The sequence below is a fragment of the Hoplias malabaricus genome, chromosome 4 (assembly GCF_029633855.1).
Source record: "Hoplias malabaricus isolate fHopMal1 chromosome 4, fHopMal1.hap1, whole genome shotgun sequence".
Taxonomy (NCBI): domain Eukaryota; kingdom Metazoa; phylum Chordata; class Actinopteri; order Characiformes; family Erythrinidae; genus Hoplias; species Hoplias malabaricus.
In genome coordinates, this window is record NC_089803.1 from 71,265,299 (window position 1) to 71,289,383 (window position 24,085).

General features: G+C 47.8%; 1 protein-coding gene across 1 annotated transcript in view; it reads left to right on the forward strand.

Annotated features, from left to right (window-relative positions):
* The first annotated feature begins 1,893 nt into the window (after positions 1–1,893).
* Positions 1,894–24,085, forward strand: part of tmtc1 (transmembrane O-mannosyltransferase targeting cadherins 1) — a 36,763-nt gene continuing 14,571 nt past the window's right edge. Inside the window, exons 1-2 of the mRNA XM_066668898.1 lie at positions 1,894–2,289; positions 14,874–15,051. Coding sequence (XP_066524995.1) covers positions 2,018–2,289; positions 14,874–15,051 — 450 coding nt within the window. The 5' untranslated portion in view covers positions 1,894–2,017. The remainder of the gene's footprint in view (positions 2,290–14,873; positions 15,052–24,085) is intronic.

The following is a 24,085-nucleotide window of genomic DNA, read 5'->3' on the forward strand; positions in this document are numbered from 1 at the left end:
GGGGGTTTAGGGGAGGGGGGTGGGAGGGGGGGTGGGTGCAAGCTGGGACCCAGAGCAGCCTGGAAACATCCAGGACCCAGAAGAAGACCACAGACATTTAAACTTCCGGAGAGAGACGAGAGGCCTTCTGCTGGAGGAAATGAAGATGATGGGTCTGGGTCTACCACTGGGGAGTGTGTGTGTGTGTGTGTAAAAGTTGTTTGCTGATTGTTCTCCCCTCTCCACATTTTGCTGATTCTCGGTTTAGAGGATGAAGAAAAGCGTACACACACACACACACACACACACACACACGGACAGGCTCAGACTGGTGGACTGATACAGACACACACACAGTGCGGTGGGGGAGACGGAGGTGGTCAGGGCGGTCGGTGTATCGTAGGTGTGTTCCTGTGTAGCTCGTGATCTCGCTCTGAGAGGACTGTGCTGTTTGTAAAATGTTTGTACGTTTGATTTTGCTTTTTGTAACGGTATGTTTTCAGAATTAACTTAAGTCATAAAAACTAGTCAAACACTGTTGTGTGTCTCTCTGTGTTTCCATGTGTTTCTGGTTCAGGTGAGTGTGTGTGTGAGAGTGACTGGGTGAGTGCGTAAGTGGCTGTGTGAGTGTTTGAGTGACAGGATGAGTGTGAATGACTGGGTGAGTGTGAGGGACTGGTTGAATGTTTGAGTGACAGGATGTGTGTAAGTGACGGGGTGAGTGGATGAATGTGTGTGTAAGTGACTGGATGAGTGTAAGTAAAGTACTGGGACTGGATGAGTGAGTAAGTAATTGGGTGAGTGGGAGTGACTGGATGAGTGTGAAACTGGCCACAGGTGTGTGTGTGTGTGTGTGTTTAAATGTGGAACCACACTTTCATTTTACTGCAGTGGAATGACAATAAAAGCACTTTAAGGTTTACGTAACTTTACTGTCTCTAAGAGCTCCCCGTCCTCTCCTGACTGCCTCCAGAACTGAGCCCAAACCCTGTAATACCGACGATTGGCCACAGGGGGGCGACCAGATGGTTTCATCAATACTCGGACAAGCCATAACATTAACGCCACCTCCCTGTTTCTCCACTCACTGTCCATTCTCTCAGCTCCACTCTCCACACAGGTCTCTTTTTAGTCCATCTGTGGCTCTGCATACTTTTTCAGCCCCCTCCCCCTGTTCCTCAGCGCTCAGGACCCCCACAGAGCAGGTGTGATGTGGTGGTGGATCATTCTCAGCGCTGCAGTGACACTGACGTGGTGGTGGTGTGTTAGTGTGTGTTGTGCTGGTGTAGAGTGGATCAGACACAGCAGTGCTGCTGGAGTTTTTAAACCCCTCAGTGTCTGGACCGAGAACAGTCCACCGACCAAAAACATCCAGCCGACAGCGTCCTGTGTCACTGATGAAGGACTAGAGGACGAGCGACACACACTGTGCAGCGACAGATGAGCTACTGTCTCTGACTCTACATCTACAAGGTGGACCAACGAGGGAGGAGTGTCTCACAGAGTGGACAGAGAGTGGACACAGGGTTTAAAAACTCCAGCAGCACTGCTGTGTCTGATCCACTCAGAGTAGAGACTGATTACAGTGGAGATTTCTAAAAACCAATCGCTTATAACCATCGCTCTCTCCCTCTCTGCTTTTTTCCTTTCTTCTCCTCTCCATCTCCTTCTTTTTCACTGTCCACATCTCTCTGCGTTTTTGTCTCCTTTTTGTTCCCTTTCTTTCTTCTTTTCCTCCTATTCTCCACCTCTTTCAAATTGTCCGTATATTGCTCGCTCTCTCTCTCTCTCTCTCTCTCTCTCTCTCGCTCTCTCTGCGCATGCGCGGGGAGGCGGTTTCTTGCCTTGTACTGCTCGTGTGTTCCCAGTGTTTTCTCAGTGCTGCTCCGCGGCGAGTGTGTGCCAGTAGGGGTGTGTGTGTGTGTGTGAGAGAGAGAGAGAGAGAGTGTGTCGCGCACGAAATCCACACGGAGCCCGGTGATAAGATGTTGTCAGCCGCGTGCGCGCCTCTCGAGCCCCGCGCACGGAGGCTGCTGAGATGACGCGGCGGCGGCGGCTGTGCGCGCTCCCGCGGCCGGGCGCCGCGCTGCTGCGTCACTACGGCGCGCTGCTGGCGGCGTGCGCGCTCTGCTACCGCAACTCGCTGCGCGGGGAGTTTGTGCACGACGACGTGTGGGCCATCGTCAACAACGCGGACGTGCGTCCGACCTCCAGCCTGCGGAGCATCTTCAGCAACGACTTCTGGGGAAAGACGATGGCGGACAACACGAGCCACAAGTCCTACCGCCCCCTCTGCGTCCTGTCCTTCAAGTAAGACCACTCTCCGCGGACCACTCCTCCTCCTCTTCTTTCTCTCCCCTTCTCTACTCCTCTCTACTTTCCTCTTCTCTTCCCTTCTCTTCTCTACTCATCTCTCCTCTACTTTTCTCTTCTCTACTTTTCCCTTCTCTCCTTTTCTCTTCTCTACTCTTCTCTTCTTTCCTTTTCTCTTCTCTACTCTTCTCTTCTTTCCTTTTCTCTTCTCTACTATTCTCTTCTTTCCTTTTCTCTTCTCTACTCTTCTCTTCTTTCCTTTTCTCTTCTCTACTTTTCCCTTCTCTCCTTTTCTCTTCTCTACTATTCTCTTCTTTCCTTTTCTCTTCTCTACTCTTCTCTTCTTTCCTTTTCTCTTCTCTACTCTTCTCTTCTTTCCTTTTCTCTTCTCTACTATTCTCTTCTTTCCTTTTCTCTTCTCTACTCTTCTCTTCTTTCCTTTTCTCTTCTCTACTTTTCCCTTCTCTCCTTTTCTCTTCTCTACTATTCTCTTCTTTCCTTTTCTCTTCTCTACTTTTCCCTTCTCTCCTTTTCTCTTCTCTACTATTCTCTTCTTTCCTTTTCTCTTCTCTACTCTTCTCTTCTTTCCTTTTCTCTTCTCTACTCTTCTCTTCTTTCCTTTTCTCTTCTCTACTCTACTCTTCTTTCCTTTTCTCTTCTCTACTCTACTCTTCTCTTCTTTCCTTTTCTCTTCTCTACTCTTCTCTTCTTTCCTTTTCTCTTCTCTACTCTTCTCATCTTTTTCCTCTCCTCTCCCATTTGCTCCTTTTTATTTCTCCTCTCCTCTCGTCTTGTCTCTGCACATATTCCCACAGTTCCTTCTGTTTCTGAAGTCCTACAGTTGTGTGTATAATTCATGACTGAAGTAAAAGTGCAGGTTGTTGTTCCAGGGTGAGCACACGCTCTTTACCTCTGTGTTTACCGTTTCTCTCACGGCTCTTGAGCCGTTGTTTTGTGGAGACGATGCTTGAATTTCTGGCCGAGGCGGTTGTGCTGGACCTCAGGTAGCTGTACTTCCCCTTTTCACAGTGACTTTTCTGGAACTCTTTCTTTTCATTTGGTGGACAGCTGAAATGTTCCAAACCGGTGAAGTTACATTTGATTTTTCTCTGTGTCTGCGTGGGTTTCCTCCGGGTGACTGTCTATGAGGAGTGTGGTGTGTTCTCTCTGTGTCTGCGTGGGTTTCCTCCGGGTGACTGTCTATGAGGAGTGTGGTGTGTTCTCCCTGTGTCTGCGTGGGTTTCCTCCGGGTGACTGTCTGTGAGGAGTGTGGTGTGTTCTCCCTGTGTCTGCGTGGGTTTCCTCCGGGTGACTGTCTGTGAGGAGTGTGGTGTGTTCTCTCTGTGTCTGCGTGGGTTTCCTCCGGGTGACTGTCTGTGAGGTGTGTGGTGTGTTCTCCCTGTGTCTGCGTGGGTTTCCTCCGGGTGACTGTCTGTGAGGAGTGTGGTGTGTTCTCTCTGTGTCTGCGTGGGTTTCCTCCGGGTGACTGTCTGTGAGGAGTGTGGTGTGTTCTCCCTGTGACTGCGTGGGTTTCCTCCGGGTGACTGTCTGTGAGGAGTGTGGTGTGTTCTCTCTGTGTCTGCGTGGGTTTCCTCCGGGTGACTGTCTGTGAGGAGTGTGGTGTGTTCTCCCTGTGTCTGCGTGGGTTTCCTCCAGGTGTCTGTCTGTGAGGAGTGTGGTGTGTTCTCTCTGTGTCTGCTTGGGTTTCCTCCGGGTGACTGTCTGTGAGGAGTGTGGTGTGTTCTCTCTGTGTCTGTGTGGGTTTCCTCCGGGTGTCTGTCTGTGAGGAGTGTGGTGTGTTATCTCTGTGTCTGCGTGGGTTTCCTCCGGGTGTCTGTCTGTGAGGAGTGTGGTGTGTTCTCTCTGTGTCTGCTTGGGTTTCCTCCGGGTGACTGTCTGTGAGGTGTGTGGTGTGTTCTCCCTGTGTCTGCGTGGGTTTCCTCCGGGTGACTGTCTGTGAGGAGTGTGGTGTGTTCTCCCTGTGTCTGCGTGGGTTTCCTCCGGGTGACTGTCTGTGAGGAGTGTGGTGTGTTCTCTCTGTGTCTGCGTGGGTTTCCTCCGGGTGACTGTCTGTGAGGAGTGTGGTGTGTTCTCCCTGTGACTGCGTGGGTTTCCTCCGGGTGACTGTCTGTGAGGAGTGTGGTGTGTTCTCTCTGTGTCTGCGTGGGTTTCCTCCGGGTGACTGTCTGTGAGGAGTGTGGTGTGTTCTCCCTGTGTCTGCGTGGGTTTCCTCCAGGTGTCTGTCTGTGAGGAGTGTGGTGTGTTCTCCCTGTGTCTGCGTGGGTTTCCTCCGGGTGACTGTCTGTGAGGAGTGTGGTGTGTTCTCCCTGTGTCTGCGTGGGTTTCCTCCGGGTGACTGTCTGTGAGGAGTGTGGTGTGTTCTCTCTGTGTCTGCGTGGGTTTCCTCCGGGTGACTGTCTGTGAGGAGTGTGGTGTGTTCTCCCTGTGACTGCGTGGGTTTCCTCCGGGTGACTGTCTGTGAGGAGTGTGGTGTGTTCTCTCTGTGTCTGCGTGGGTTTCCTCCGGGTGACTGTCTGTGAGGAGTGTGGTGTGTTTTCCCTGTGTCTGCGTGGGTTTCCTCCAGGTGTCTGTCTGTGAGGAGTGTGGTGTGTTCTCTCTGTGTCTGCTTGGGTTTCCTCCGGGTGACTGTCTGTGAGGAGTGTGGTGTGTTCTCTCTGTGTCTGTGTGGGTTTCCTCCGGGTGTCTGTCTGTGAGGAGTGTGGTGTGTTATCTCTGTGTCTGCGTGGGTTTCCTCCGGGTGTCTGTCTGTGAGGAGTGTGGTGTGTTCTCTCTGTGTCTGCTTGGGTTTCCTCCGGGTGACTGTCTGTGAGGAGTGTGGTGTGTTCTCTCTGTGTCTGTGTGGGTTGAACAGCACCCTCTAGTGAAACAGTTCCATGAGATGCTTTGCATTAAAAAATCATTGAGTTCAGTTTGTAATGTTGTACAGAAATGACCTGAGTGATAAATTGAGTAAATGTAGTTGTTTAAAATTTAGTTTAAAGCTCAGACTCTTCTCATTTCAGTCCTCTACCTGATCATTAGACTTCAGACGGATGATTACAAAACGTACTGAAGTGAATACGAAGAGATAAACGTGAAATAGACTGTCTTTTCTCACTCGATTGCTCAGCGTATGAAGATGTGAACTCTTTACAGATTAAAGATTAAACTCGGAATACACTGGCGTTTCTCACACAAATGAGTTGTAGTCAGAGAATGAGCTGCTGTTTGTGAGTTTTATTTAGATGTAACCTGTAAGATTTGGGCTAATACTCTGTTTTGCCGGGTGTTGAATGCTAGGCTAAACATTTGATTGTGTTAGAACTGAAGGCTGTGGGGTTATTTATGATCTGTTTCTCACTTTTGTGGGTTTATTTGGTGTTTACAGGTACGGAAATGCCACTTCAGATCAAATATAGCTTTATTCTGTGAGACAGTGTGGGAAGGAAGGTGCGCTGTGGTTGAGTAACAGCATTAGCCGCAGTGCTTTTGTTTATGGAAACTCCACAGGGACTGAGAGAGAAAGAAGAGTCTCTCTCTCTCTCTCTCTCTCTCTCTCTCTCTTTCTCTTCTCTCTCTCTCTCTCTCTTTCTCCTCTCTCTCTCTCTCTGTCTCTCTCTCTGTCTCTCTCTCTCCTCTCTCTCTCCTCTCCTCTCTCTCTCTCTTTCTCCTCTCTCTCTTTTTTCTCTCTCTCCACAAAGTACTTTTTTTCTTTCCTCACAGAATAAATCCTGAGTGGATTCACAGGTCCAAATGAGTTTTTTTTTTTTAGGAAATGTTTAAGTGTCATGTTCTAAACAGCCTGCTACTTATAAATTCTTCACTCACAATAGTTTTCAATATATCCAAAGAAGGGCATTCACTTTAAAGCTCCTCGTCTCCACAGTGGAACACAGTTCTGGTTCTTAATGAAACGTCTGTGACCCGCTTTGGTCCAAACCCCACGAGCCCCACAGCAGTGTTCTCCCCCTGTGTAAACAGCCCCTGTTCAGAACGCCCGCTTTCAGCACCTGTTCCTTTAAATGATAACGAGCCGCTCGCTGTTCACCCCGACCCCGAGCGCACAGCAGTGAGGAGCGAGGAGCAGAAGCTCTGGTTTTTAGCCGTTTTCACTCTGTTCTCTTTCTTCTCCGTTTTTACTCAGTGCTCTTATTTCTCCGCGCTCGTTGTGTCTGTTTCGCTGAGTTCAACCTCGTCTTTGCGCTCTCACATAAACACGGGTCCAGCGCTGTGATTGGACAGACTCAGACGAGGGGGCGGGGCCATTCTAACGTCTCTGCTCTTGACATCCATCAGAAGCGGAGCAGAATCTGAACGGCTCGTTTTATCCCGTGTTTTCTGACTTCTGGTAGCTCACAGAAAACGGAGGTGTGGGTCTTGTTTCACAGTGTGTGGGTTGGTGGGCTCCAGATGAACACAGTTATTTGAACATGCTTTAAACAAGGGATTTCTTCATGCCATGTGCCGTGTAAAACTCTGTTACGTACAGAAACAGATTCCCCATTTTGATCAATTTGTTTATGCTTTGAGTGTAACATGCATTAATGATGATGACAGCTGTGATCTCTGCGGTCTGATACAGCACTGCCATTTAGGTCTGTTTCTTGTGCATCAACAACCAAGTCGAGGGATTCCGGATCCAAGAACACGCTGAGCAAAGTGCTCTAAAAGGCCAAAGCCATTTCTGTAGAGTGCTGCTTGAAAACGCTAAGCCTAAGCCCCACGCTGCTAATGATTGCTCTGAGAGTTGTCTGACAAGTGACGAGTGTTCATGCGCGCAGCCCGACAGGATGTGCTCCGTTTTGTCGCCGTGATGCAGCTCTGTCTCTTAACCCCATCGTGTGGAAACGTCTCCTGTTCGCCCTCGTGTTGTTGTCATATTGCAGCGTGTGCCCTGATCACAGACAGACACCCGGACTGCTTCGTGCGGCTGGGATTATTTTAGGAATGAGTCGTTGTTTTCTGAAACTGAAAAATAAGAAGATTACATACATGGTGCTAAATCTGAATTGAGCTGTGGGTAGAGTTTTCTAAGTCATGTTTACAGAGAGCCTGTGGAAAACCCTCTGACAGCGGACTAATGTAATCCCTCTTTGTGTTTTTAGAGAGATGCACTGTAACACCTCGCGTATTTTGTGTTTAAAAGGCACTGAAGCTTTGTCTTCTTTGTCTGAAGTGCTGTCTTTATCTTTGAGAGATCACAGTTCACAGCTCATCGTCCCCCATTAAACCTCAACTGTTCAAGGTCGGGATCAGAAGCAAGGCTTAGCCAGCACGTCGATCTGTGTTTTGACACGACAAGTCTGGATATTTAGCATTCTCCTCCAAGCGTGTTGAGCTGTCCAGAGACGTGGCGTTATTCATTCATTCAATCATTGTCTGTAACCCTCATCCAGTTCAGGGTCGCGGTGGGTCCAGAGCCTACCTGGAATCATTGGGCGCAAGGGGGGAATACACCCTGGAGGGGGTGCCAGTCCTTCACAGGGCAACACACACACTCACACATTCACTCACACACTCACACCTACGTACACTTTCAAGTCGCCAATCCACCTACCAACGTGTGTTTTTGGACTGTAGGAGGAAACCCACGCAGACACAGGGAGAACACACCACACTCCTCACAGACAGTCACCTGGAGCAGGAATTGAACCCACAACCTCCAGGCCCCTGGAGCTGTGTGACTGCGACACTGAGACGTGGAGTTAGCGTCTGATAAAATGTGGGGGCTGGAGTCATGTGTCTCAAGGGAGGGAAAGAAATCTTTACTTGCCTTTACGCTCCAAGGTTGGTGGCACTGTTAGCCCTTTTTCCAGCAAAGAAAAGTAGCCAACACTCCTCGACTTGCACTGACCACAGCCCCAAGAAACACACACTGAGCACTTTCCTGTTTTTATCTCATCAATCAATCAATCAATCAGTCTTTATTTATACAGTGCTTTTCACAGAGCAGCGTTACAGAGATCCGGGTCCCAGCCTCTTAGAGACCCGGATCTCTGTAATCCGGTCTCTCAATCAATCAATCAATCTTTATTTATACAGTGCTTTTCACAGAGCAGCGTTACAGAGATCCGGTCCTTAGCCTCTGCACACGAGGATGAAACCTTGGAAGGAACCAAGACTCATACGGGGAACCCATCCTCCTCGGGTCGATACCGGAGACACAGCAGAGAGCAGAACAGAAGTAAAAGTGAAGTGATGACAGATGAAGGGGTTAATAGTGATGTGAATGTAGAGTATTAGTGATGTATGAGTCTGAGGAAGGAGGAGGTGGTCAGTGATTCTGTGAGAGTTAAAGGAAGGTGCAGAGTTAATTTGAGATAAAAGCATGGCCAAGCATGATAGTGTAGATGAGACAAGGCCAGGATCTTGTACAGGACACAGGGGCTGGATCAGGGCGACACCTGGAGAGCAGCAGGACGTCTCAAAACATGAGAGAGACAGGAGAAAGAAAACCAGACAAAGGGAGCATCGTATTTCCCAGGTTTTTTTAGTTTGTTTTGTTTTCAAACCCATTTTCCCATTTCAAAACGAAAAGATCCACAGGTGTGTCTCTGGTCTTTACCCAGAACAGCATCGAGGACGATATAACACCCTGTAAACGACCCGTCCAGCTCCCACTGTGCCACAGCACTTTATTTGAGGCTCTGAGCTCTTTCTGGAGCTTCTTCATCTTGATTCGCCCACAGACGCTGTCGCGATTCGCACTGAAGAACTGACTATTCTTTTAAATTCTCTGATTTGGGAACCAGCTTATGTAGGATTTTCAACGGGAGCCGGTGGAAAAGGGCTAAGTGTTTGATTGGGGGGGAACTGGTGATGACTAAGGATCCAGAGAAATAGTTGAGGTAGTTCAGGGATGCAGTCGATCCCACGCTGCACCTGTTCTCCGTGGTATCCATCTGTGACTGTGGCCTTTGTGTTGTCTTCAGATCTCTCTCATCCCTGGAGCACATCGGGGTAATGGGCCGTGTTAGAGAGAGAGAGAGAGAGAGGTGTCCTGGAAAGTACAGTGAGTGATGTGTGTGTGTGTGTGTGTGTGTGTAAATCTTCATGAGTGACTGAACTCAAAGCCTGGTGTTTGCCAGTGAGTGAAGTCATGTGAGTCTCAGATCCTCTGCCTCTTCTCCTCGAGTCTCTTATCCCTAGCTTCGAGGCAGGTCCGACTCCCTTCCTCAGATGTGTGGAGAGAAGAGACAGGGGAATCACAGCTCAACTCTAACGACAAGTAGACGACGGTCCGTTTCGGTGCCCACTCCTCGGTCCAGAATTTGATTTTGAGGGTTGTCTGCTCGTCACGGACTCGTTTAATGAAAAGGATCCTTTTACCAGGTCAAAGCAGAGACAGAAACCACAGATTCTTTCACAAGGCAGGAGTTGGATAAAGGACTGAAGTTCATTTTCAGCCTCACTTCCACTGTGTCTGTGATATACGACTATATTCATTCGTTTATCTTTCGTAAGCACGTTGTCTTTGTCAGATGTTCCATCCGGAAATATTGGGTTAAAGGCAGGAACAGAAAACACAATGTCCCCAAAGTCCTTTAAACGTCTTTGTGTTCACTGTGTGCTCTTCCAAAAGTGAACCTGACTCTTTAAGAAAACCGAAATGAATGTAGCGTGATCACACCTCATGACTGGTTCAGGACGACACTGTTAGTCGCACAGAGCACTGCCGCCGGTGTGTTTTATGTGAATAGAGAAAGTAGAAAGGGAGATGTCATCACTCACAGATGACTAAATGTGTGCAAAACGGGATGGAACACATACTGCATTTATTTGAACATCTTTGTCATTTTTCATCTTACAAAGAAGTGGAAAAAAGATTGGAATCCGCTGACTCTTCTACAAGCTGAATAGACTGAGGAGGGGAAGGAGGGGCAGAATTGGAGAGAGAGAGAGAGAGAGAGAGCTCATAAAAAGCCAAACACAGGCATGAAACATTGTTTAATGTGGAATGTAAAGGCAGAGGCAGAAGGACACAGAAAGTCCAAAATAAGACTCCTAAGGGTTAAACATGGGGGACATTCTGCAATAAAGAATGTCCCCTATGTCTCATCAGATCGATACGTTCCTGTCCATGAGCTCCATTACTGACGAGGAAGAGGACGTCTACCAAGCAGTGGGTTGCCTCTATTTTGGGTTTCCCTCGGTGAACGTTCTGGATTGTGCTTTTCCTCAGCTCTTTAACTGCGCAGTTTCTTCAGGAGCATTTTAAGAAGCATCTCCCGGTAAAAATGAAAAGCTAACTGCCGAGTTATAAAGTGGTGATTCAGAGAAATTTTGAACCGAACGATGTTCTGAAGCACCTTCTTCACACCTCTGAATCAACTAGAATCCACATTCATTTCACAATTCATTTCACACAAAACCTCGGTACAAGACGGCATGCTGTCTCTAGGTCCAGGGGCAAGACCCTACCCCGAGTGGAGGACTTCTTCAGGAGGTGGTGTGAAGACGGATTGTGAGTGAAAGTGGGAGCTGAGCCAGAAAGCAAAGTTGTAGTTTACCAGTCGACATGTGTCACCACTCTCACCTGTCCCCAGTGGTATTCTGGGTAAAGACCAGAGAACCAGACGTGTCTGTGGACCTTCTTCTGAAGTAGGGAAATGACACTTCTGATTTGGAAAAAAAAAACCACAAAATAAAAGAAGCCAATAAAAACAAGAAACTGCGTCGTATGGGTGCGTTTCTTTGGGTGTCGAGGTGCATTGGCTACTTTTCTCCTCTGTTCCTGAGCTCCACAGACGACTCAGAACTCAGCATCACTTTCACATGTGTATCATATCTCACTCTGATCTGACCTCGATGTAAACAGTGGATTAACCATGACTCTGTCCTGACTCTGTGAGGAGGAAATTACCAGTCCCCACTGCAGAAAAATAAGGATAGCGCTTGAAAAAGCTTTGTATCCAGCTCTGTAGTGTCCCCCTGCTTCTCAGTTAGCGCTTTTCCAACAAAAGAACGTTTCATTCCTGATACTTGGAACCTTGGTTCTCTCCAGCGCACCAGACCTCCACGTTTCCACCAGTTTTGATGGTTCCAGCGTAGCTGTGGAGTTAGGACATCATCGCTCTTCATTCTTTGTTTACAGTGAGTTCAGATCGTAGTGAGGTATGATGCGTAAATGTAAATGTTGCCTGTCCTACACTCTCAAAACAAAAAAACGTAATGTACAGGAACATCACTGTCACTGAAGCTACAAACAGTGGAGTGTATCTTTAAAGGTGCAGCAGTGGTGTTAGAGTCCAGTTGTGTTCCTAAAGGTTCAGTACATTCTCTTCTCCAGAAGGAGAGGGGGATCTCTGTAATCTTTCATTATACAACTGTGGAGAATAAAATAACACAATAAAAGTCCTGGAGATGAAACGGGGCGAACAGGGGGGAGAGAGACGCTGTGATTTAAAGTGTATTTGTGCTGTAAACGGTAACTGGATGTAAAGAGGATTTGTGTAAACAGTACACTCATTTACAGTCCAACAGACCTGTGTTTGTGTGAAATGTGTGTGTGTGTGCTTCTTTCAGTCCAGTCTCAGTCTCTAGATGTTCAGGAGGAGTCTGATAGCATGTGGGAAGAAGCTGTTACGGAGTCTGGATGTGAGGGCTCGAATGCTTCGATACCTTTTTCCAGACGGCGGTAGGTTGAAGAGTGTGTGTGTGAAGGGTGTGTGTGATCTCCCACAATGCTGAGTGCTTTGCGGGTACAGCGAGTGGTGTAGATGTCTGTGATGGAGGGAAGAGACACAGCGATAATCTTCTCAGCTGTCTTCACGATCCACTGGAGGGACTTGCGATCTGCCACAGTGCAGTTCCCGAACCAGACAGTGCTGCAGCTGGTCATGATGCTCTCGATGACTCCTCTGTAAAACGTGTAATCAGTGGATAAAAGTAACCAACACTGACTAAAGCATCCTCACATCGCACTAAACACAGCCCCAGAAAACAGCCACAAAAGTAGCGCACTACTGTTTTATTTCTCATTATTTATTTATTTATATAACACTCTGTAAATGACCCGTCCATCTCCACTGCGCCATGACTCTTTATTTGAGGCTCTGAGTTCTTTCTGGAGCTTCTTTATGACGTCACACCCTCGGATGCTGTCACGGTTTGAGTCGAGTAATCAACTCTTCTTTGGCTCCAGCTGGGAACCAACTTCAAACGTCTCCGTGGAAGCCGTTCTGTTTTCTCGTTGGTGGAAAAGCACTGTCTGCTCCTCTGAAGTTGGTTTTGGTCGTGTGCGTGATTTTAATTGCAGCTGAAAGCTTTTCGCGGCCGTTGTTTTCTGGGAGTGATCTGTAAACATCAGACGTGTTCTCCTGTTGTTCGGCTGTGATTGTAATGCACACGCTGTCGCTCTGTTACACACTCTCTCTCTCTCGCTCACACACACAGGCCTCGGCTGACCGGGTGCATGCAGAAGACGGGGCTGTGTGAGGTTAGAGTACAGCTAAATGCCCGATGACAGGTTTGTTCTCTGACTGTTACAGTGAAGGGGCCGAGCGATGGATTTAAAGCTATGGATGTCCTCAAGTGTCCCGTCCCTGCAGTCGTTCATCATCAGCTCACTTAGGAGGGCTGTTGCTTTTAATCTTTAAGCTGGGTTCCTACACTAACCGCTCTGGGCTGGTGCTGGGCGATATGAGCGTGGGTCAGTATCACGATGATTTGAAGAGTTTACCTCGATTACGGTTTAATGAAGGATTATTTTGTTGTTGCTTGTTTGACTCTCAGTTCCCTGTCGAGGCTCGTGCTGTAAACACACTCCAGTGTTAATGGTGGGGTGTGTGTCTCTGATGCGGCTGGGAGCTCCGTCTCTGCGTCTGAGCCGTGCTCTGTTCGTATTCAGTGTGTGATTGTGTTCAGTGTGAAACAGACCGGGGGATTCACTTTGGAAACTGACTTCTTTATGTTCGGTGTTTCTCTTTGGTACGAGCCGCTCCAGTCGCTCGGTCCACCTCCGTGTTTAGGCTCTCCTCCGTGTGGCAGACTGAACGAGGCAGAGTCACATGACTACGGTGTGGTGGTGTGGGTTTAAAGGGACAGTACGTGAACACACAGTGGGGACATGTTAACAGAATTAACAAAAAAAAGATTAATAGAATTAAAACAAAAATCAATATAATTAGATTATGAAGATTAGAAGTTTTGAATAATTTCTGACTCATTGCCCAGCCCTACTCTGCACACACTTTACGTTACACAGCCGCACTGCCCCCGCTCTGAGCCAAGGTGACCCTCCGTACCTCATTACCGCTCTGTTGCAGTCGTCAGAGTAATTGTTTCTATCTCTTTTCTGCTTCGCTCTCTCTCCTGTCTTTGTCTGTCTCTCTCTCTCTCTCTCTCTCTCTCTCTCTCTCTCCTGTCTCTCCTGTCTTTGTCTCTCTCTCTCCTGTCTCTCCTGTCTTTGTCTCTCTCTCTCTCTCCTGTCTCTCTCTCTCTCTCTCTCTCTCTCTCTCTCTCTCTCCTGTCTCTCCTGTCTTTGTCTCGCTCTCTCTCTCCTGTCTCTCCTGTCTTTCTCTCTCCTGTCTTTGTCTCTCTCTCTCTCTCTCTCTCTAAATGCTCCCTGCAGACAGAATATCCAGCAGCGTGTGCTTAAAAAAGCCCATGCCAGACTCACTCAATGTGTATTAGATGGTGTGTGTGTGTGTGTGTGTGTGTGAGAGAGAGAGAGAGAGAAAAGAGAGATCTATTCATTGATTTATGTTGTATTCTGTTCTGAGTAAAACCTTCTGCTGTTGGGTCTTTTACCATTTAAAGTGGCAGTCAGCAGTGATTAAAGGAACACTAAGTAAGAGGTGGTATTTTTGCTCTAGGGCTCCCCCAGCAGAATGAATGTTACTTTTACAGAACTGCCCTGAAGTCATGGAGAGAGCGGAGAGGGTGTGGTGGTGGTGGTTCCCTACACTCCTTCATAAGTTACATAGTGCAGTTTCTGCAGTGCTGAGCTCGGAGTAGCAAAGACAGAGGCTCTGTTCTATCTGTTACAGCTGTAAATATAAGACAGAAATATAACCTAGTGTCCTTTAATCACTCCTGTCTCTCTCTCCTGTCTCTCTCTCTCTCTCTCTCTCTCTCTCTCTCTCTCTCTCTCTCTCTCTCATCTGTATCTGTTTTCTCTCCTCTTTGTGTTTATTCCGATATGAACTGTGTTGATGTTGTTGTTGTTGACACTCCATCTTCATATGAGTCACGCTTTAAAGAATATTTAGATTTTACGATGATTGTCTCATGCTCTTTACTCTCTGATTTTCACATTGATATAAATGTTTACCCTCTCTCTCTCTCTCTCTTTCTCCTTGCGCTCTTTCTCCTTGCTCTCTCTCTCTACACTCACTCTCTCCTCTCTCTCTTGCTCTCTCTCTCTCTCTCTCTCTCTCTCCTGTCTCTCTCTTTCCTGTCTCTCTACTCTCTCTCTCTCTCTCTCCTCTCTCTCCCTGTCTCTCTCTTTCTCCTCTCTCTCTCTCCTCTCTCTCCCTGTCTCTCTCTTTCTCCTCTCTCTCTCTCCTCTCTCTCCCTGTCTCTCTTTCTCCTCTCTCTCTCTCCTGTCTCTCTACTCTACTCTCTCTCTCTCTCTCTAGGCTGAACGTTCTGCTGGGTGGTATGAATCCGTTTTATTTCCACGTGGTGAACGTGTGTCTGCACTGCGCAGTGAGTGCTCTCCTAATGCACACGTGTGAACGCTTCGTCTTCAAGAACGGACGCCTGGCGCTGCTCACTGCGCTGCTGTTCGCAGTCCACCCCATCCACACAGAGGCGGTGAGTCCACGCGTGTCCTGTACTCGTCTGATTCTGGCGTCTGTGTCCAGACCGGTTGATTCAGCCGTGAGCGTGCAGGGGTCTAAGCGTTAGCGCCACCTCCTGGAGACTTGAGATCTGCACCGTCTCAGGCCAGGAGTCCAGTCTGATCGTCCTCGGGGTGGTTGGGGTGGGCTTCCCTCTCCCCAAGCAGAACCACAGCCAGCAGGACATCTGTTAGCTGACACAGATCTGGGCGCTCCTTCGAATGTGTTGAGCTTGTGAAAGGAAGCTGTTGTTGTGTGTGATTGAAGGGACTGCCAGGTAACGTGTGAAGACTACTTTACCCTCCTCCAAAAGTTACACAGTGCAGTTTCTGCAGTGCTGAGCCCAGAGTAGCAACGACAGAGTTTCTGTTCTTCCTGTTACAGCTCAGTGGAGCATCACAGTGATTTTGAAGCTGTAATTTAAAGGTAAAAATAATACCTAATGTTACTTTAATACTTTTATCCTATGTGGCACTTCTAAATGTTTATAACTCTCGCTGGGCAGAGGCCTGGGGTTTTGTTTTCAGCCTGTGGAGCAGCACCAATGTTTCCCTTTGTGTGTTAGGCACCAGACTGAGAGAAGGAGAAGTAGTTTTCTCTGTAGCTGTCTCTCAGAGCCTGAGTGTGGACAGTCCTCTGTAGGTCAGTCTCTAAAACTGAGGAGCCACCGATCTCTCAGAGAGAAGGCTGCATTTCTCTGCTGCGCATGTATCACACTTCACTCTGTGACGTACCGGCCGAGAAATGAGGCCCAGGCCTCGGGACCCGTCATGTGTTTTGATTTAGAGTTGGTGGCGTTTGAGGGTGTGTCTTCATGTGGCAGGGTCTAAGTAAACACCTTATATCATCAGCAGAGGACAGCAGCTGCAGCTTATTTTGCTTCCATTAATGAGAAACACACGCTGGAGCAGCAGAGAGCCGCCGAACGCATGGACTCCTCGGATTTGATCGATCAGGCAGAAATTTAATTACTGTCTGCACAAACTTCTTCAGTCAAAGGAGAAACAATTACCTCAAGGCTGTGTGTGTGTGTGTGTGTGTGTGTGTGTTGTAACTCAGTCTCACTTCTGTTTGCGAGAGTTTCTGTCTGTTATTTTCATATAAACATAGAGAAAAAGTCCATGATACAATTTACGGGTCGTAGGCCGTCATTTCTATTCAAAAGACACTTGAGCTAATTGTATTTCACACAATGAGCTATTCCCATTCCAGCTTTAGCTAACGCTAACAAGAACATGTGTTTCTCTGTCACTCACCAGTGTTTTTTGTCTATAACCATTATCCAGTGCAGGGCCTACCTGGAATCACTGGCGCAAGGCACACACATTCACAGGGCATCACTCACACACTCATACACTCACACCTACGGACACTTTGGAGTCGCCAATCCACCTACCAACAAGCGTTTTTGGAGCGTGGGAGGAAACCGGAGCACCAGGAGGAAACCCACGCAGACACAGGGAGAACACACCACACTCCTCACAGACAGTCACCCGGAGGAAACCCACGCAGACACAGGGAGAACACACCACACTCCTCACAGACAGTCACCAGGAGGAAACCCACGCAGACACAGGGAGAACACACCACACTCCTCACAGACAGTCACCCGGAGGAAACCCACGCAGACACAGGGAGAACACACCACACTCCTCACAGACAGTCACCCGGAGGAAACCCACGCAGACACAGGGAGAACACACCACACTCCTCACAGACAGTCACCCGGAGGAAACCCACGCAGACACAGGGAGAACACACCACACTCCTCACAGACAGTCACCCGGAGGAAACCCACGCAGACACAGGGAGAACACACCACACTCCTCACAGACAGTCACCCGGAGGAAACCCACGCAGACACAGGGAGAACACACCACACTCCTCACAGACAGTCACCCGGAGGAAACCCACGCAGACACAGGGAGAACACACCACACTCCTCACAGACAGTCACCCGGAGGAAACCCACACAGACACAGGGAGAACACACCACACTCCTCACAGACAGTCACCCGGAGGAAACCCACGCAGACACAGAGAGAACACACCACACTCCTCACAGACAGTCACCCAGAGGAAACCCACGCAGACACAGGGAGAACACACCACACTCCTCACAGACAGTCACCCGGAGGAAACCCACGCAGACACAGGGAGAACACACCACACTCCTTAAATTATTTTATTTTCCAGAGACTGTTTAAGAACACAGTGATGTTGATTTGGAATGATTTTGGAACACTGGAATGGATTCACGCTCTCTTCCAGAACCAGCTCTCACTCCTCACTCCTCCCTGATTTAAGGCGAAGGATCCGCTGCCAAATCCAGGGCAATATTTCAGACTCATTTTCTGAATGTTAATCTGAAGTGAGAAGGTGCACATCTGGTGAATATAGCACTAGAGAACAAGAGCAGCAGAGCTCATATATATTAATAGATTCTGTGTACTTAGGATCTCACACCCTGGGCACTTTATGACTATGTTAAAGAGACTATGCTGAAACGCTGGTGTCCCTGATAGCTGCGCTGAAGCAGTGTATTCTCTTTGAGATGTGCCCAGTCAGGAGCGGAGCTGTGTGGATGTTCCTGACTGTGATCCCACCCTCTGTCCAATCAGAGTCCAGCCAGAAAATCTCGAGTTGCCAGATGCGAAACACAAACCCTGTTTTAAAGGCTTGCTGTCAGTATTACAGATTGTATCATTAACTAATGCACTCCGTGTGCTTATAAGCTTTGGGGTTTAACCTCGTGTGCACAATTCCTCCGTGCACTCCGTCAGAACTTATCTTAGAAAAGCTTGGGTGGTGCTGGAGGTGGGGTTGGTGTGTCCAACGGGGGGTGCTGTCCCTGAGGTCTGTGTGGATCCCAGTGTCTGGGTGCAGTGACAGGAATAAACACAGCTGTCACTCCCTCTCATGGTCCCAAGGATTGTAAAGCTCTTTGAGGGTTCATTCATTCATTCATTTATTATTATGATAATCAACACAGTACTGTGTGTAACGTTATCAGTAGAGTTTAGACGTTTGTGGCTGACTGCAGCATATGCATTAGACTCTGAGGAAGCACCGTGTAGTTCCTGGACAATAAGAGCTAAAGGCTACTCGACTCTCACTCCTCCACCAGGTGAATCAGGTCCTGGTTCTGGAAGCGGGTTCTTGTTTAGTGGCTGTTCTCTCGTGGTTCAGAGCGAGTCGAGTAGGGACTAAACCGTGGCGTGTAAACCTTGCAGAGCGCTGATCGTCCAGAGAGAGTCGTCACTCTACGCCACGCAACGCAGACGACCAGCACCAACTCTCCATCTGTAAAATCTCCAGCTGCAGCAGAGATCACGTTTGTTTTTATCCGACTCACGACGGCAGCTCGTAAAATGACGCCGTGGTCTTTTGAAGAGGTTCAAACGCTCCTTGGATCGGTGGCCGACGAAAGAATCCAGCGAGAGCTGGACGCTGCAACAAGGAAGGAACAAACTCTACTGATCTGTCTGAACTGATGACGGAGCTGTGTTCAGTCCCCAACAACAACAACACGCCAATACACCATGAGTAAACACCTCTTAACACTACCACCGCCGTTGTTGTGGTTTCAAAAGCCCACTGTTCCTCTTAGAGACGGGGTTTGGAGACGACACCAGATACACTTCAGGCGGGAAGCTGTGGGAGTGGAATATGAACCAAACAGAGAGTAGAGTCCAGTAGTGGATTCCCCTTGTAGTGAAAAAGTGGCGTAAGACGGATGTCTGAATAATCACTCCTGTGTTTCCAGGTTCACTCACAGTCTTTAAAGCATTGACTCTAATCTTCAGATCATGACTCGCTGTTAAGAGCCGAAAGGAGAGAAACAGCTTTGCTTTGCTCTTGCGTGTGGTTCCTGAGGCTGAAAAGCCTCTATTCACTGACACTCACTCTGTCTCCCCCTGGAGAATGCACTGGCCTCGGCACACAACCCACTGACCATCTGTCTCACTTCCTCACTGTGGCTCCCACCACTGCTGCCAAGCTGCAGTCAGCACCACTCTCTGCCGGCCGCGGAGACACCCCTCCTGGTGACAGTCCAGTGTTGTTGGAGGTGTTCGTCCAGTGCCTAGTTTTAGTCGTTAATAAATACTTCACTGTGTTAAATGAAGTGTGCTGTAGATTTAACAAATCCATACTTTGTCATAATGTTTTGGACAGAACCTTAGGTCTGTGTTGTGTCCCCGTTGTGCAGTGGTCAGTATCGACCCAAAGTGTTCAGAGGAAGTGCGAGCGGTGAGTGGAACCACGGTCCTGGGTCCGAGACTCACTGACTGTGGGAGGAGTGAAGGGAGTCCGTCTGGTCCCGACCCACAGAGGAGCTACTGTAGCACACCTAGTAGTTAACACCTAGATAGAACCGGGTCACAACACACACCGCTGGAAGGGTTAACTCCGCTCTGATAGAACCGGGTCAGAACACACAGGTCAGTGCAGATCTCTCTGTTCACAAGCGACTGGAGAGTGTTGGGGTTGTAACTCTATCCTCATTCACTCCTCTCTGCTGTGTCCTGTTCAACCAGTTCACACGTTATCACCTAGTGGTTTTGGTTTTTGGGTGCTATGATCCAGTTTTTCCCGCTCTCTGCCACACACACACACACACACACACAGCTGCTTTGTGTGTTTGTTCTCCTGAAAGAGGATCCTGTGCCAGAAACATTCCTGTGTTTCAGTGCAGCGAGAGATTTGACTTTTCTTACCAAAGCAGGCCGTCAAATTGTGTGTGTTCACGCATGTCTGTCTGTCTGTCTGTCTGTCTGTCTGTCTGTGTGTGTGTGTGTGTGTGTGTATGAGAAAGAAAGAGAAATTTATATATAACAACTAAATACTTGTTTACCATCCATGGGTGCACATTTTGTGTGTGTGTGTGTGTGTGTCTGCACGCGTGCAGAGACACTCTTCCTGTTCTAGAGTCTGCAGACAGGTCAGGACTGGGCTGCAGCTGCTGTGGTGGAATTCTTGTAGAATTAGGTAACCAGCTGAAATGAAATGCTCTGAAAAGCACAAGTGTTTCAGATTCTCAAATCAATATACAATTACCTCTATATTGTGTGTGTGTGTGTGTGTGTGTGATGCTGTGGAGTGAGGGGTACACTGCAAGTGAGCCCCCCTCCCTTAGGGGAACCTCGCACTCACAGTAACATTTCCTATCTGAACACTGCCTACACACAATGGTGTCCGTACATTGTGGGGACACTGATTTACATTCATTTCATGGAGACTTATCCATACCTTAACCATAACTAAACTAACCATTACTAATCTAACCATTGCTAAACTAACTACACCAGCCATAACAACACTAACCATAACTGCACTAACCATTACTAATCTAACTACACCAACCATAACACTAACATAACTAATCTAACCCAAACTACACTAACCATAACTAATCTAACCATAACTACACCAACATAACACTAACCATAACTACACTAACCATAACTACACCAACATAACACTAACCATAACTAATCTAACCATAACTACACCAACATAACACTAACCATAACTACACTAACCATAACTACACCAACATAACACTAACCATAACTAATCTAACCATAACTACACCAACATAACACTAACCATAACTAATCTAACCATAACTACACCAACATAACACTAACCATAACTAATCTAACCATAACTACACCAACATAACACTAACCATAACTACACTAACCATAACTACACCAACATAACACTAACCATAACTAATCTAACCATAACTACACCAACATAACACTAACCATAACTAATCTAACCATAACTAATCTAACCATAACTACTGATGGCAGATATTGATGTTCGTTGTTTTTCTTGCCCATTTTTAAATTTGTTATAAAGTTTTTAAATCTTTAACATCTGTTTATTAATAGTTATTAATTATGTTGTTAATACATTAAAAGTCAGTAATGATCAGTTATAACACACAGACAGAAACAATGGCCTTGGCCATCATTGGCCACCCCCTGGCTCCGCCCCTGGCTGTGCCCTATTACATGAAGTAGCTAAATTCACATTCTCAGGTCTGAGCTTGTTCTTCATCTCCACATTCTCAGTAAGTTCTCTTTCACTTTCAGTATGAGACAAAAGAGATCTCTGTTAGAAATCTTTATGTTAGAAATGATTATCAAAGAATTTTAAGATGTTTACATCCAAAATAATAACCATGTAATAAACAGGTTTTTATGCGATTCATAAAGGTGTTCTAAATGTAGTTTATTAAGTTAAAGATATTAATTTTTATAAACTCCTCTCCGTGTGCTGCTCTGGAAACCGCTCTAATGTGTTTACGAAGCCCCAGTGTCTGTAAATGAGTAAAAAAACAAAGTGTCTCAGTCCGGTGCTAGGCTTTCTCTCTCTCTCTCTCTCTCTCTCTCTCTCTCTCTCTCTCTCTGTGTGTGTGTGTGTGTGTTACTCACCTGAATGCAACAAGAAATGTAATGATAAAAGCTAACACACCTCTGAGGCTTTAACACACACACACACACACACACAGAGGCAATGGCGTCACATGCTGCTGTTCCTGACTGGACTTTATTCCACCTCTGAATTGTGCGGGAAGCTGTCAGGAAGTGCCTTGGCCTGTGGGAGGGTTGGTAATTGCCTGCTGCTCTGATAAATAGGTTCCTGAAGGGCAGCAGCAAGTCAAACCTTACAAGGGCGTGAGAGCAGTGCATGTGGGCACGTGGACATTTATTTGAGGGCACGAGTCTGATGATTAACAGGGAAAAGGGCCTGTGTCCATCTAGTTTCTCTGTGATGGAGCGCTGCTGTTTTCAGCGGGTCACTTTTGTGTGTCAAGGCAAGGCAGGTTTGTATAGAGGACCTTTCAAACACAGCGGTGATTCAGAAGGTTTACAGAGAGAGTGCAGGGAAAAGACAGAGATGTTGGAGCAGTAAATGAAATAAAACAACAAAAGATTAATCATTTTTAAACAGATAAAGAAATAAAACGAAGACTGCAGTCAATGACACACATCCTTTAGTCTGCAAACTCCTTTTAAAATGAAGTAGTTTGAAAAGCATGTGGTGGATTTGCGCTGTTCTTGAGGATAATATTGTGTCCAAATGTACGAGTGAGTTTGGGTTTAGACGAGTTTCAGATGAGAATCTCGGTGTTAATGTAACATTCATTCATTCATTCATTCATTATCTGTAACCGCTTATCAAATTCAGGGTCGCGGTGGGTCCAGAGCCTACCTGGAATCATTGGGCGCAAGGCGGGAATACACCCTGGAGGGGGCGCCAGTCCTTCACAGGGCAACACACACACACACACACACACATTCACTCACACACTCACACCTACGGACACTTTTGAGTCACCAATCCACCTACCAACGTGTGTTTTTGGACTGTGGGAGGAAACCGGAGCACCCGGAGGAAACCCACGCGGACACAGAGAGAACACACCACACTCCTCACAGACAGTCACCCGGAGGAAACCCACGCAGACACAGAGAGAACACACCACGCTCCTCACAGACAGTCACCCGGAGGAAACCCACGCAGACACAGAGAGAACACACCACGCTCCTCACAGACAGTCACCCGGAGGAAACCCACGCAGACACAGAGAGAACACACCACACTCCTCACAGACAGTCACCCGGAGGAAACCCACGCAGACACAGAGAGAACACACCACGCTCCTCACGACAGTCACCCGGAGGAAACCCACGCAGACACAGAGACAACACACCACGCTCCTCACAGACAGTCACCCGGAGGAAACCCACGCAGACACAGAGACAACACACCACGCTCCTCACAGACAGTCACCCGGAGGAAACCCACGCAGACACAGAGACAACACACCACGCTCCTCACAGACAGTCACCCGGAGGAAACCCACGCAGACACCGGGAGAACACACCACGCTCCTCACAGACAGTCACCCGGAGGAAACCCACGCAGACACAGAGAGAACACACCACGCTCCTCACAGACAGTCACCCGGAGGAAACCCACGCAGACACAGAGAGAACACACCACGCTCCTCACAGACAGTCACCCGGAGGAAACCCACGCAGACACAGAGAGAACACACCACACTCCTCACAGACAGTCACCCGGAGGAAACCCACGCAGACACCGGGAGAACACACCACACTCCTCACAGACAGTCACCCGGAGGAAACCCACGCAGACACAGAGAGAACACACCACGCTCCTCACAGACAGTCACCCGGAGGAAACCCACGCAGACACAGAGAGAACACACCACGCTCCTCACAGACAGTCACCCGGAGGAAACCCACGCAGACACAGAGACAACACACCACGCTCCTCACAGACAGTCACCCGGAGGAAACCCACGCAGACACAGAGAGAACACACCACACTCCTCACAGACAGTCACCCGGAGCGGAAATTGAACCCACAACCTCCAGGACCCTGGAGCTGTGACAGAGACACTACCTGCTGCTCCACCATGCCGCCTGAATGTAACATATTAATGATAATTTATATTTAGGTTTTGTTTTTTTTTATATAAAAATTGTTGGTAACATTTTAGAATAAGACTAAACTCATAAAGGTGTATAAATGTTTTACAATCAGCTTAGTAATGTTATTAAGTTGTAAACACAGTAATAGTAATTAATAATCAGTTATAACACATCGAAAGGATCACAGTGAACTGTTCTTTGCCAAATAGTGAACCCCCATCCATCTGTAACCCTTATCCAATTCAGGGTCATGGTGGGTCTGGTCAGTCTGTAGCTCTGCATACTTTGTTACCCCCCATCTCCCCCCTGTTCCTCAGCGCTCAGGACCCCCACAGAGCAGGTGTGATGTGGTGGTGGATCATTCTCAGCGCTGCAGTGACACTGACGTGGTGGTGGTGTGTGAGTGTAAACAGATTGTGTAGTTGGTGAACTACAGTGTGACCTGTGTGGTGTGCGGAGCTGAGCAAATGTGCGTAAACAAGGAGGTGGTTTTAATGATGAGGCTGGAGCCGTGGAAATGCACTGAAC